The sequence below is a fragment of the Labrus bergylta genome, chromosome 5 (genome assembly GCF_963930695.1).
Source record: "Labrus bergylta chromosome 5, fLabBer1.1, whole genome shotgun sequence".
Classification (NCBI taxonomy): domain Eukaryota; kingdom Metazoa; phylum Chordata; class Actinopteri; order Labriformes; family Labridae; genus Labrus; species Labrus bergylta.
The window spans coordinates 20,314,976-20,329,351 of record NC_089199.1 but is presented as its reverse complement, the minus strand read 5'-3'; the positions used below and the strand labels follow the sequence as shown (position 1 = coordinate 20,329,351).

At 39.5% G+C, this 14,376-nt stretch overlaps 1 protein-coding gene across 2 annotated transcripts in view; it reads left to right on the top strand.

Moving 5' to 3' along the window:
- LOC109991190 (membrane-associated guanylate kinase, WW and PDZ domain-containing protein 3) overlaps positions 1-8,995 on the top strand; it is a 177,617-nt gene extending 168,622 nt beyond the window's left edge. The window contains exons 20-22 of one of the 2 annotated variants that reach the window (XM_065955101.1): positions 1,797-1,935; positions 3,162-3,252; positions 4,544-4,682. In XM_065955101.1, the coding sequence (XP_065811173.1) occupies positions 1,797-1,935; positions 3,162-3,211 (189 nt within the window). In that variant the 3' untranslated portion in view covers positions 3,212-3,252; positions 4,544-4,682. Of the gene's footprint in view, positions 1-1,796; positions 1,936-3,161; positions 3,253-4,543 lie in introns of both variants that reach the window. The other variant, XM_065955100.1, reaches the window with a different exon arrangement.
- The last annotated feature ends 5,381 nt before the right edge of the window (positions 8,996-14,376 follow it).

Genomic DNA, 14,376 nt, shown 5'->3' with positions numbered 1-14,376 from the left:
CAAAAACACGACTAAGAAAAGCAAAGATCCACACACCATGAAGCTCCCGTTTGAAGGAATTATTAAGTCACGTTTCGAGCCAACATGAAATGCTTTTGATAAATCCTTCAAAAGCTGCCTTGGACAAAGAAAGAGAGTAAAACATCGGCACCTAAACAATGCCAACGTATTAATGCAACTTAGACAATGTGCAGGAGTTTGTTTGCAAGTTTTTTAACTGATTTAAAACAAGATATTGATGAATATTTGGTGCCTAGGACTTCTATTTTTGTTGCCGTGATATCAAAACAGGTATCTATATCGTTTGGTGAATGGTAAATGGACTTGACCTGCTTTTACTGTACACTGCAGGTCACACCTACACATCCACACAAAGAGGCTGCTATGTAAAGTGAAGTGAAGTAATGAATCCCTTTCACACACATTTATATGCGAACAACGAAGCAGCAGGAGCAACTTTGGGTTTAGTGTCTTGCCCAAAGACACATCGGACATGTAGCTGCAGGAGCTGGGGATCGAACCCCCAACCTTCCGGTTGAGAGACGACCAACTCTTGAGTACAAACTGAGCCACAGTTTGATTTGACTTGTATCATATCTAATTAGAAAATTCTGGTATTATGACAACCTGAACTTAAACTGTGCTCTGGCTAAACCAGAACTGTTAATATTTGTTCTCTCTGGATCGTATCATCCGCTGTCAGGGACATTTAGCCCGTAATGTTGACATGCCTCTCTCTAGACTCTAGAAGTCTTGAACCGACTGGCCAAATGACAAACTTCAACCCCCGCAGGACCTCAGGCATAAGAAATATCGAGTAAAAACAATCCATTAAAAAGAGTCAGTGCATTGTGGGAAAGCTGATTTGGCCTCACTCAGTATTGTTAGATGATGTCCAGTGTGCTATTAAACATTTTATTACATTGCTGAAATTAAATGTAACAGTTTTTATATAGAAGAGAGGTAGATCAGAGGCTCGGTTTTTACTGCTGTGTGTGGAATTCAGCAGAGATGAAACTAATGAATTGTGTATCAACAGCTGAAAGTTAAAGTGTTGAGGGTTTAAAGCTGTTTATTTTTTATCTGCTATGTGTTTAGAGTTTATTCGTTTTCATTTAGCAAAGTAATTTCAAGCTCCCTTCACAGCAAACACAAAGAATGAAGAGCTAGTCTCTTGTCTCAGGTTGGATTAGATTTATTGTGTTTTTATTTATTATTCAAACACTGTTATTACCTTCTGTACATACTTAGGTTTCCATCCATCCATTGACATCAGCAAGCATGCGTCCTTCTTTTGTATGAGACACTGGCCACTTCCAGTAAGGTCACACTGTAACAGATTCTGCACTTTTTCCTCAGAGGAGCTTTTGGGAGAATCAGAATCCCCCCACAGGGAAGAAATTAACACAGTGTCATTGTTATTATTATCAGGGTGAGAGTGGTGCTGAACAGAAGCTCGGAGCGAGAATCAATCTAAGACTTTCCAGATGAAGATCTGTCGGCATGACTTTGCCTATGGAGGGAGGAGAGAAATGTCAACACAGATTAGATCCAGACAGACTGACATGTTTACACATTTTATCCTGAGTTATGTTGTCATCTCCAATAATAGAGGGACCCTTCAGGGTGTTACAAGGCTCTGCGTGTGTGTGTGGAAAGAAATGTATACTATTTGATAATGCCTGTTCGTGTGGAGGCATATTGCTTCTGTGTGTTTGAGTGACAGAGCGTGCTTGCAAAGCGTCGATGTGTGGGTTTCTGTTTTAAAAGAAAAACATTTTCTGCATTGCTAACAGGTTGGAGATGAGATCGTGGAGATAAACGGGGAGCCTGCACGGGGAATCTCTCACACACGGGCTATTGACCTGATCCAGGCCGGAGGAAACAAAGTGGTTCTGCTGCTGAGGCCTGGAGCCGGCCTGGCTCAAGATGGCAGTAAGTTCTGTATGATTTAGTTCATTCTGTGATCGTTTTAACACAAAGAGAAAAGACCATTTCATATTATCTTCTAAAGTTAACTCTTTGATATGGACTGCCTTCAGGCCTAGAAAGCCAACACTTATGCTTAATTATAAATGACTTTTGGTGTAATGCTAAGGATCGCTGCTTGTAGTTTAGATATGTTTTTAATGAATGACATTTAAAGATTGAGTCATCAGGACCCAGTTGTTCAAAAGTAATCTGCTGGAATTCAAACAATCAGATTGGATCAAATCTTAAAATTTGGTTGTTAAAAAGAAAAGAAAAGTTTTACAAAATCAGATAAAATCAGATAATCCAGTCACGTTTGGATCTTGAAAAAAAAAGTGTTGTTTAAAACTTTGCAGTCGGATTGGTATAACGTTCCAGCAGAGAGCAGGATTCAGACTGGATATATGACATATATATATATATATATATATATATATATATATATATATATAGATTTTCTCCGGTTCACGTTTAGTTAACGACAAAACAAAATCTCATTCTGCTTTTATTAAACAATCTAAAATATCCCTCATCGAGAATCTTGGACGTGAAAATATAAAAAGGCTGTTCAGCGGCTTGCAGCTTAGCACTTCATCTGATACCTACAGCAGCAGTTTTAGGCATTAAAAATTACTATAATGAAATAACCTATCTTGTGGTCGATGGTCTCTTTTTGCTTTTGGAGGCCATAAAGATACATCAGTATGAACTTCAGTCTGTTTCATAACCAATTAAAAACTCCTCATAGTAGCTTTAATACAGCCGAGATATGAGAGTGGTTTCCGTCTTTTCATGTATTTATTTGCTTAATTTACCACACAAAATATCAAACTACTCTTTTATAATTATAGCTTAATAAATATGATTGACAGTCGAGTTTTGCCCACAAAGTGTTTGATGTGTTTTGCAGTAAAACTTGAGTTAGCAACAAGAGTGTATTTATTTCCTCGATGTGTTTGCTGGTTTACGAGGCGGGAGCAGCAGTTAAACACATGTTTAATCCACTACTCCACAGCTAATGTTTTGCTAATGATAATGACTCCATTTGCTTGTAAACTGATGAAGCCTGTTTTGGAATTCGGCCCGTGTTGATTTGGATGCACTGTTTTCTTTATTGGGTGTTTTATTTATTCATTAAATCTCTAACCATCTGCTTCCTTGTGACTCTTCTTCTCTTTCCCCTGATGCAGGTAGTACATCTTCTTCTACTGTGTGCTACTACACTGAGCACCAACACTAACATCTTCACTGCTCTTTAGTGGCCTCTTCTCTTTTACCTTGGTAATTCTCTGCTTTCTAACATACCTTACCATACTGTTGACCTCGAGGTGTAATCTATATTTCCCTTCCTTACTTCTCTATATTTAAAGCCTCTGGAAACACAACAATAAACGCTGAGCTGTAAATTACAATAAATGTATATAAGCATCGAAAAACTATTAGAAAGTAGCTTCAGCCAAAACACAAATATTGTTGTTTAACTTTCTGTAAACTTAACCAATGTTGGTTTAGTGGCTATATGTCTCATAACATAATCAAATGGCCATTGGTGCACCATGAGGATTTGAAGTACGCAGGCAAACGAAGTCCATTGTCCATGAAAAAGATCTTAATTTCAGATGGTTTATTTACTAAAAAGCTCGCAAGCAAACTAAAGAACAAAGAAAACCATGGCTCCTGCTGCACTCTTGATAGGCCCATCGCAGCGCATGCTGGTCCTCTACCTGGAGAATTTCAGGAGGACTGCCCCTGAAATCCTCCTGTTCTGGTTGTTCACACAGGCACCTCACAGTGAGACTATACCTGTTATACAGGGGCGAGGGGAGGGGGGTTAAAATGAGAATATTTGCTTTTATTTCAGTGACATGTGTAGCTACACAGAATCACAATATCCACAAAATAAATGGAGAACAACATACTGGCAAACAGAAAACATAATGCGGCTGTTCAATTACATGCATGGAGATCACAATATTGGCGTACAGACAGTCTATGGTCGTGCTCTGTTCGAAGGGAACAAACCTAACCACCCACTCCCAGTCGCTCGAGGTGAATTCTCCTGCTTCCTTCTCCCATCAGCTAACTCGGTCTTTATTTAGAAAAATACCAGTTAGCTGGTAAGAGAAACTTTTGCCTTGATTTGTACAGTAGGACAGATGAATAGAGACGGTAGTGATTGGAGGGAGAGAGTGTGGGATGACATGCAGCAAAGGGTCAAGGGTCATTGTCCAACCAGGGGCCATTGCATTGAGGACTGTAGCCTCTGTATGTGGGTCTCATGCTTTAACGGATGAGCTTAACCGATGCCCCTACACTAAGATTTTCAATATGTGAAAGTTTATTTTCTCTAAGATTGGAATGGATGCTTAATATGACTTTCACACCACATTTCCAGAGGTTTTAAGTTGTGTGTGTGTGTGTGTGTGTGTGTGTGTGTGTGTGTGTGTGTGTGTGTGTGTGTGTGTGTGTGTGTGTGTGTGTGTGTGTGTGTGTGTGTGTGTGTGTGTGTGTGTGTTTATTTATTCACATGTCAATATTGTGTGCCCATCTGAAATCTGTGCTTCTCTCACAGGTCAACATGATCAAAAACTCATTTCACCCGCAAGCTATTCCGGAGAGGTGTTTTTCTCTGACACATCATCCCCGTCCTCTTCATATCCAACCGGGGCTTCCATGTTTGTTTCTCCTCCCTCCTCCAGCAAACTGAAACATTCCCGCAGCTGGAGCGCCATATCCCCACAGAGTCTCAATTCCCGCAGCAGCAGGGGCTTGAGCTCAGTGGAGGAGATTGGCGAGTGGGCAGACAAGGAGGTAGAGAGGCCTTCTCATGCCTCCCTTGAGCATTTGAACTTCTACAAGAGGACCAGGCCCATAAAAGTCTCCAGAGAGCTAAGCAGCCCAAAGAAAACCGGGGAGACATTTCCTAAAGCCAAAGAGCAACATCACAGTCCCAAAAAGACTGAGAGTCAGGCACAGGACGAAGCACTGAGCAGGAGAAGGACGTCACAGAAGCAGGTGAAAACACGATCCACGAGCCCTAGGAAGTCTCTGCAAGCTGGACAGCAAGTGGCTTCAACCGTGCAGCGCACAGAGCAACAACAAGGACCTCAGAGGAGATTAAAAGACTCTTCCAGCAGAGAGAGCTTGAATCATGAAAAGAGAAACGGCAAAGGGGGGACTCTCGAGATCAGACAGTACTCTCAAGGAAAGGAGATGGAAGGGAGAGGAGATAGAACAAGGTCTGGCCGTGAGCAAGAAAGTGTTCAAAGAAGAGTGGTGGAAGATTCTCAGCACCACAGGGTTTCTCCTAATACAGGGAGACAAGCAGAGAAGGGTACAGGTAAAGACTCAAGGCAGAGAGATGCTATTGGGAGGAGCAAATCTACAAAAGAAAGGAATACAAGTAAAGAGGCAATCATCAGGAGGGAATCACAGTTTTCATTTAAAGATGCGCTGAGTAGGAAAGGTTCTGTTGTTTCACCAAAAGGAGCTGAAGATACATATACGTTCTCCAAAGAAGTCCGTGGTAGGGAGGACTTTGTGGCCTCTACGAACAGTTTCCCAGGGACCCCGCAGAGTCCTAAAGGACCTCTAAGTCCTGGACCTTGGAAAGTACCCAGCTCAGCCAAAATCCTCTCTGCAGCAGAAGTCTTTCGTGACCCTTTGTGATAGAATATTGAATCAACAAGACTAGCGCTGTGCCATGGAAAATTTAACAGCACCCTCTGTGGATTGTTTTTCTGAGTTCATCCATAAAACAGAAAAGCTCAACCCTGTGCCACTTTTATTACCTTTGGACCAGATTTGTCTTTTTTGACAAGGTCTTTTTTTGGGAGTCCTGTGACATCACCTGTGGCATGTAGCAGCTCCCCCTCTCCGCCTTGTCCGCTGCTTCAGCAGTCTTTGATGTGGGGTTTTAGCATGTGCGGCATGCTCGGGGCCTTGCCAGAATTTTTTTTTTTTTTTTTTTTAAATGTGAATATGTGCCAATCCTGGGAGCCTCCTGTGGAACTACGACTACCAACAGCGCTTCACCCATTACAATGCAATGACCCATATGCAAAGAAAGGCCTCTAGCCTGTAGTATACACCACTTAGGACTGTCACCTGGGGTTTCATTTTGCTCTCGAAGTCATTGTGGAATACTTTGACTTGTCTTTTTCTTAAAAAGTTTGCTCAACTGCATGCAGTAGATCCTTCAGTTTGTTTTTTCTGCACGTGTTCTGCACATCACTGAGGATGATCCTGTTTCTTGTTTCTAATTCTCATTCTCGACACCAAGCAGATTTCTAATACAACCCAGCAAGCGCTCACTTTACCAGGGACTCTAGACTGTTCTATGGTTATAGTCACGCCTCTCCTCCGTATAAAAAGTATCATTTAAAAGACCAGAAACTTGTGGTTTGAGATCTTGTTTACCATGTGTATGATAACCAACCCGTGTGTAATTTATTGAGATAATAGATTGATATGTGTATATGTAGCTGTACCAAGCCATTCCACATTTTGATATAGACTTCAAAGATTTGTCCCATGTTATTTGAGCTCTCACTTTCCTTCCAATGTTCTTCGGTGGTAGGACTTACCATGGATCTTGTAGTACATGAACTGTATAGGTAATGTGCAAACTGCTGTACCAAATGTTTGCAATCGCTCAAAACGTGTCTCATTGTGAAATATAATATAATATATATATTTGAATGTGTCATGTTTTGCAGATTCTAACTTTTAAAATATCTATTGAATTCCATTGCACTGCATCTGCCCTTGTAGCAAAACAGAATGACCATGAGTCGTATTTAATTCGTGATGTTGACTTTCTACCATGCATTGCCATTTTTTTTATTTTTTTTTTATTTTATAAAGACAATTGAGTTTTTATTGTAAGTTTTTTTTGTCAATCCTGCTGTGTGATTATGTGCCAGGGTATAGCTTGAAGGATAAAGGAGCTTTGAGAGTTATGTGGAGGTTTAGAAAGATATAAAGCATGCTGCTGATTTAAGACAGGTTTACAGGGATCCAATCTTCCAACACACTTTAAGGGTAGTTTAGCTGTAGGCTTTAAAATACACAACAACATGCATCGGGTCAGTGAAATTGAGACATAAGCTGTGTTTCCACCAAATGAAGCTGGAACTTTAGTCCCAGGAGCAAATTGTCAAGGGATTAACATTTTTGGTAAAACAAGTTTATTCTGTTCAAGAACTAATCATCTGTGTTCTGTTAGTAAAAATGTTCAGCAATGCAAGTCCAACCTGCAAAGTCCAAGTATAAAAAAGGACCCTCCCCCAGGCAGGAAAAAGTACTTTGGACTCTATTTAAAAAGCACGTAAAACCTTGGAAAGTCCATAAGTCCGTCATGGGAGGTTCTCAGGAGGCAAGGCATGATGTAAAAGAATGCTGAAAATGTTTTGCCTTCATATCAATCCGACATGAAATTGGACATATTTATAATATCATAATATGATATACTAATTGCAACCCCTTCCAACTTACCACTTGAACACTTTTCTGACTTTTACCTGCTGTGTTAAAAAAATTTTTACCAGAAAGCTGGCAGGGAAAAGTCAGAGTAGTCAGGGTAAAGTCAGGAGGAGGAAAGTGGCAGTTTGCGTTCACCCAAAAATTACTGAGCTCTGTTCATGTGTGAAAACACCAATAGTCAGTTGCTATGTGAGTCCTCTGAATAATGTGAGAACTCAATGAATCTTCAAGTCCTCCCTCCAAAGTCACGGTACTTTCAGAAGGTACTAACTGACTTGCAGGAACCTCTTGGGTTGTAAAAAAAAGTCCCAGACTATTTTGAGGTGGAAACGCACTGAGAACCTTCTTCAGTCCAAAGACCACGGGGAAAGTTCTGGCAGTGGACACAGCTATAGTCTTGTTTACTCTTAGGTTGGTTTCCAACAAAAATACACAGAACTTTTAATGCCAGAGGTTATTTTCAAAAAATGAAAAGGTAGTGGTCTGTATCTCCCCACTGGTCTTATGACCCATGAGCATGAGCAAATGTGCTGATGTGTAAAAAGTTTGATGCAAGTACTCAACCATGTTCAGCTGTGCAAGTTCCGCCCCTAAAGTCCCAGTACTTTCAGAAAGTACTACTCCCCTAGCAGGAACTTTTGGGATGTAGAATAAAGTCAAAGGGACATGAAGTCTTTGGGAAATTTTGTTTTCCAGGACTTTATCCACCCCCTGATTCCCATTGTGAAATATGAATACCTCCTAAGATCAAAGTCCATGGGGAGGGTTCCAGCAGTGGAAACGCAGCTTTAGTCTAATTTCACTGTTTCTTTAGTTCATTTTTGATGCTATTGCTGTGGAATCTGAAAAAGTAAATAAACTAAACATACCCGCTGATACAACTCAAGAGATTAAGATTTATATTCAGATGAGCTCAGGGAACACAGCGTAGTAGCAAAGGTGCATCACTGTGTGTCAAGTCAATATCAATGAAAGTCAATGGGTGCTTATGTTCTGTGAAAGGCAGTGATGTGGGCCTGTGATTGTAAACGGGTGTTTTCAGGTTAAAAATCACTTGAGGATGTGCCATGAGCCCATCTGTGGTAGGTGTTTGTGCAATAGTTGGGTTGGTAAAATAAGTTGATCCAACCTTGAGTGTCAGGTACAGGCAGTTCACTCTGGTTTAACAGATAATGCCCTTTTTTTTCTATGTCCCTTTATGTCACTTTTGTTCTACTTATGCTTTTATTTTCACCGTTTTCTATCTAATTTTGGTGTCATACTGTGGCCTTGCATCGCTTCATTAGAAAAACAATCCTTGTGGTTTCTTCTACATTCTGTAGGGACGGTAGATGTAAATGTTTGTACATTGTACAGCACCTTTATAAATACTTGCTGAGTGCTCTTTCTGCGGGGAAAAAATAGAGGTATATTAAAATCGCTCCATTATTTTTTTATGTAAAAAAAGAGGAAATATTTAAAAATGGATTGAAAAGGATAGACTATGACCTTGACATGGTGTTCCGTTCATGCACTGAAAAATAAAGTTTTACTGAAAATACTATCTGGATCTCTTTCACTGATAATAAAACTCACAAAGCACAATATTTCAATTTAAAACATCGTATCTGTTTCTGAACATTATGTTTTTGGAACTGCTGAAGATGTGAAAGGGTGAATGGGATTGTGCAAAAGCACTTTGAGTAGTCAGAGGACTAGAAAGGGGCTATACAAGTCCAAGGTTTGTAATGTTGCAGTTCTGATTGAACGTTTAAAATAGTCTACACATTCTTGATCCAACAAATTTATAGTACTGTGCTTTTTTTCTGGGGCGGGGGTCTTTCTATGCCTTCATTTAGAGATAGGACAGTGGATAGTGTCCGCAATCGGGGCGAGTGAGAGTGGGGAGTAACATGCTGGAAAGCAGCCACAGTTAGGATTCGGGCACCCCCTATAGGACTCAAGCCCTCCGTACATGGGTGTGCGCAGTGACCACTAGGCTACCAGCATCCCCCAACAGTAAAGTTTTGAAGTTATCCTAGGAGTCAAAAAGATTCAGTTGGGTTTGTGCTTGCTAGTGTGTTCAAGCTAATCAGCAGATTAATGATTGCTTTCCTTTAGTTGTGGATAAGAAACAAAAACTGGATGATGTGTAGGTTATATGAAACAGACTGCTTTCTCCAGTGTTTCGGTTTAAAGGCTTAATATACGATTTTTTTGATCCAGCAGATGTCGCCCTTGAGCACCAGCATGAAACCAAAACAACTTGCGCTGCATTGTTATGTTAGCATGCTAATGCTATCTTTATTATGCTCGTATCTTCACACTGCATGTAAATTTACCCAAAATGATCATGATCTAAAAACGTTTACATGACATTCAATTAAGCAGTGAGTACAGTATGTTATTCTTCTTTTCTCTAGTCCCTCGGCCGGCCAGCCATCACAAAGATGTAAACTAAGTGAAGCTACGGGAATGCTCTGAAAACATCACAGACAGTGGGACTCAGGTGTTACACCCATTGTAGACAGTCATGACTCACAGAGTTATTTTCAGAGGATATATTGCGTTCTATTACATTTAAGTGTGAAAAATCGCATATTAAGCGGGAGGGAGGGACTGTGATAACAGGTGACTCAGTCGAATGTGTCTGTGGTTGTCGTAGTTTCAACAAGTAAGGAGGAACGGAAAGATGATAAAAAGCTGTCACCATGAATGGCTCTTTGTTTAGTTTTTCATTAGATAAATGTCTGGTGAGTATATTTTATAATCTAAAAAAACTCCTCAAAAAGGCATTAGCATGGACAGCTACATTCCCTGTCCGTTTTCAGCAGTTGTAACTACCGCATTCTGCTGAAGCCGATACACCAGGATGCTGATATCCACTGAGGCAGAGGATATGTGGTAACAAACATGATGATGATAAAATGAGAATAATGAGGAGGAGGAGGATGGGGAAGAAGACAATGGTCTGAAAATACAACATTAATATCATATTAATGTTGTAGAAACACAAGAAAATAGAAGTTAATAGCTGTTTTTCGGGCTAACGTTAGCAACAGCAGGAAGGTCGCTGCTAGCTAAAAGGAATCGTGAATTAAGGTCAGATGAGTTTGCTTTTTCTTGAAGCATTTAATTTATAGAAGTTTTTGCTGTGAGATAGCAAGATAGATAAAATGTATTAATAATAATATTTATTTATTACATTTTTATTTGTAAAGGGCCCATGTACAATATTCAACATAAATGCTAGCATTTGCTACATTCTGGTACAATATTGTACCAGAGTTAGCGTAAAGCTTATTTAATTCTTTAGTCCCTTAGCAGGTTAATCAATGATCCTTTTTTGGTTTCTATTAAGGGTTTGTGATGGTGTATGTGCGCTTTCCATGTGCATTTGATTTATTTATTCTTAACAGGTGGTATTTATAGTTCTTGTGTCGTACCTCACATTTTCAGGTCTTTACCCAGGGTAGTGAATCTCTGTTGTTATATTACATGTTTATTGTTTGATTTGTCAAAAATCATTAGCACCTACTTTAAACAACCTAGAGGTCAAACAAGGTGTCTGATTCTACCTCAGGGATCTCCAGCTGATCTCTGACCCGCTCTTTTCAGTTAAGGGCATCTTAACGGGAATATTTGTATCGACACAGTTGTTAAATTGAACTGTGAACGGCTGCCATTAGCCCTGCTACAAATGGTATCATTCAGAGTTACAGTCGTAAAAGGGTAGGTGTAATGGCTACAGAATGGCTGGTAATTGCATGTGGTGTGATAATGGACTAAATTACTTTAAAATGGCTTCAATATGATACATACTTTCGTTCTATTTCAGGCACAGGCGTATAATAAAGTCTGGAAGAACCTACGATTACACAGCTGAGGTATGTTCTTCTGTGAATGATTGTTTTGAACTTCATTTGAAACTTTTCAGAAGAAAGTCTAAATGTTAAGCTTCACCTTAAAGTGTTTCTTTTGTCTGTCTTTAAAGATAAATATTCTATCTTCTGTTTACCTTAAGAGCAGATAAGAGACAGACAGAATCAAACTTTCTTTATTCCAGTCTGTGCAAAAGTAACACCAGATTTTTTAATTTTGATACGGTTCAAGTAAAAATCCAATGAAATAGAAACTTCTTACAATATCACAGCAACAATAATAGAAGTCCTAGAGACCCATTATTTGGCCTTTTCTGGTTTTCAATCACCACAAACTCGTGCACACTCTCTAAATTCAAAATTCAAATTCTGACGATGATATGAGATTTGTAGGGTTTCTTTTTTTAGTCTTCTGTACTTTTCAATATTATCGATCTTAAAGCTTTAAAGAGATTGTTTTCATTTGAAACACGTGGAATGAAAAAGTTAGCATCAAAAATGTTGACAACTTTAGTATGTATTAATAAATAGCTGCTTTTATTTATTTTTTGGAGGGCTTTTTGTGCCTTTAATGGAGGGACAGGACAGTGGATAGAGTAGGAAATCTGGGAGAGAGAGAGTGGGGAATGACATGCGGGAAAGGAGCCACAGGTGGGATTTGAACCTTGGCCCCCCGCATGGAGGACTATAGCCTCCATTCATGGGGCACGCGCACTAACCACTGTGCCACCAGTGCCCCAATAGCTGCTTTTATTGAAGTCTGTGCCATAACAACACCATCCTCTCCTTCCATTTCTTCACAACAACAACAACAACAACAACAAAAACACATCCAGACCATATTTCCTTTCTAAGTGTCAAACTTATGCTGTGTGCTCGTGCTTATTGTAAAACAAACAGTCCTCTAAATGTCAGGATGTGTGTGTGTGTGTGTGTGTGTTTGTATTGTTTTAGGGACCAGAGTTGACATGATGAGTACTGGGTGTTACATTTCTGCTCCGTGCATTAATGAGAAAGAAGTGATTTTTTTTTATTACACATTATTTTACCATTCAGGAGTATTTGAGCTGCTGTTCACCATTTACACCACTAGATGTCACCAATTTACAGTGAATGGCTACGTATAGATGAAAATGTCTGGGTGAAGGGAGCTGGGTTTATTCTTTGCTGGGGTTAGAAACGGTTTTAAGAGAGCATCATAAGAAGTAAAAGATTTTAACATGTTTGTGGAAAATGCATGTTTCTGGTTGGCAGGAAATATGTATCAATGAATTATATTAATGAAAAATTATTAGGGGTATAGGGATGGGCAATATGGACCAAAAATGATATCTCAATATTTTTTTAGCTGAATAGTAATACACTATATTTTTCTGTAAGGAGATAACACAGACACAGTAGGTTTTATTTCAAATCCACATGAGCCAATTTCTAATTGTCAAACAGGCAATTATTTTAACAGTAAGCTGCACAATGTCAACGTGTACATGAAAAGATAATGAAGACTACCCATTTGTTAAATAAATAAAACAAGAAAAATCTCTTTAATACAAATTAAAAATGTTTGTTTCCTGAATTACAAAATACATACAGCTGCCTATTCTTTTTTTTATGAAGGTAGATTTTGAGTTTTGCTCAGAGAGGGAGGGAGAGCAGGGAGAAGAGGGACAGCCATCGAGAGGAGAAAAAGATGAACTGGTGGATCTACAGAAGGAACATATAATGTTATTTTAATGCGTCATGAAAGATATCGATATAAACGATATTGTCTTACCCTATATGTAATTAGAAAATATATCAATGTATCTTAAAAACTCAACATAATGCCCAGCTCTCATTAAGGGTCATATTAAGGGATTCACAGATCAAGATCCTTCGCTGACATTGTTTGAAAATACAACAAATAATAATTTTAAACTCTTGCGAAACGAGTGGTTTCCTTTGCTTCTGAAAAGAGAACTGATACGTCTTATCAAGGCTTTTGACCCTGCAGCTTCTGTGAAATCTGGATGAATGAGAAAAGAGACCATTTCTATGAAGAAGAAGTTAAAAGATGTCCTTTGTTCGGTAGCATCTTTTGTATCAGACACATGTTTAAAGATACACAGTATAAAGTGTAAAGTGAGGCCTGCTACTCCATCACATCCTCAGAGCATGAGAGAGGTGAACTGTGCAACAGCAGACAGACATGTTGCTGTTGGAGCCCCTTTCATCTATCATCAGACGTGAGGAGAAGCAGCTGCATTCTTCTTGGCTCGTTTTTGAGACGGGAGGTGTTGTAATCTTCCACTCTGGCAGGGTGTCTGCGGAGATAAGAAAAGCAGGTCATGCCACGTCTCTCGCACTTCTAAAGAAGTGGGAAGTTACCAGCTGAACGCCATAAAAGGACATGAGGGGGCAACACACAGTTTTTTTTTTACAGGTGGATTGTGCTGGCCGGGGAATTTTCCAACCACATACCAAATTAAATCTCCAGTTTCTTTTACTCTTAAGTGATGTAATTAGCATTTACAAGAACACTGAGTCTCCCCCATACTGATGTTTCTTCAATGCTTCAGAAAGAGAATACAGCGTGCGAGGGCCACTAAACTTGATTTGCACTGTGTTGGCAGGTTTCTTTGTAATCCGTCTGTGCGTCTCCGTGGAAACCCTGGGTGGAGGAATGAGAAGGACCCTGTCAACAAACTTATGAGGTTTAAAAAATGGGCGGTGGTGCAAACTCCTTGGAATTTACCCCAGTTTGTGTGTGTGTGTGTGTGAGGCTCAGCCCTGTTGTTGGAGAAAACTATGAAATGTATCCATGACAATAACACAAATGCCAGAAAGTGACTCAGACTCTTAATGAGGCATGAAATACAACAAAAGAAAAAACAACTGAATCTAAAAAATCATGACTCAGAATCACTTCTCCTGAGGTTTATTTCCCCCCCAAAAAATATGATCAGCACTATTGTTATTTTTCTTATATTAGATTTATTGTGTCTACATGTCTTAAATTTGGATTATTATGAGCTTGACCACGGGTTCTTGTTGTCACTAAAAAACAACGGAACGGTAACAG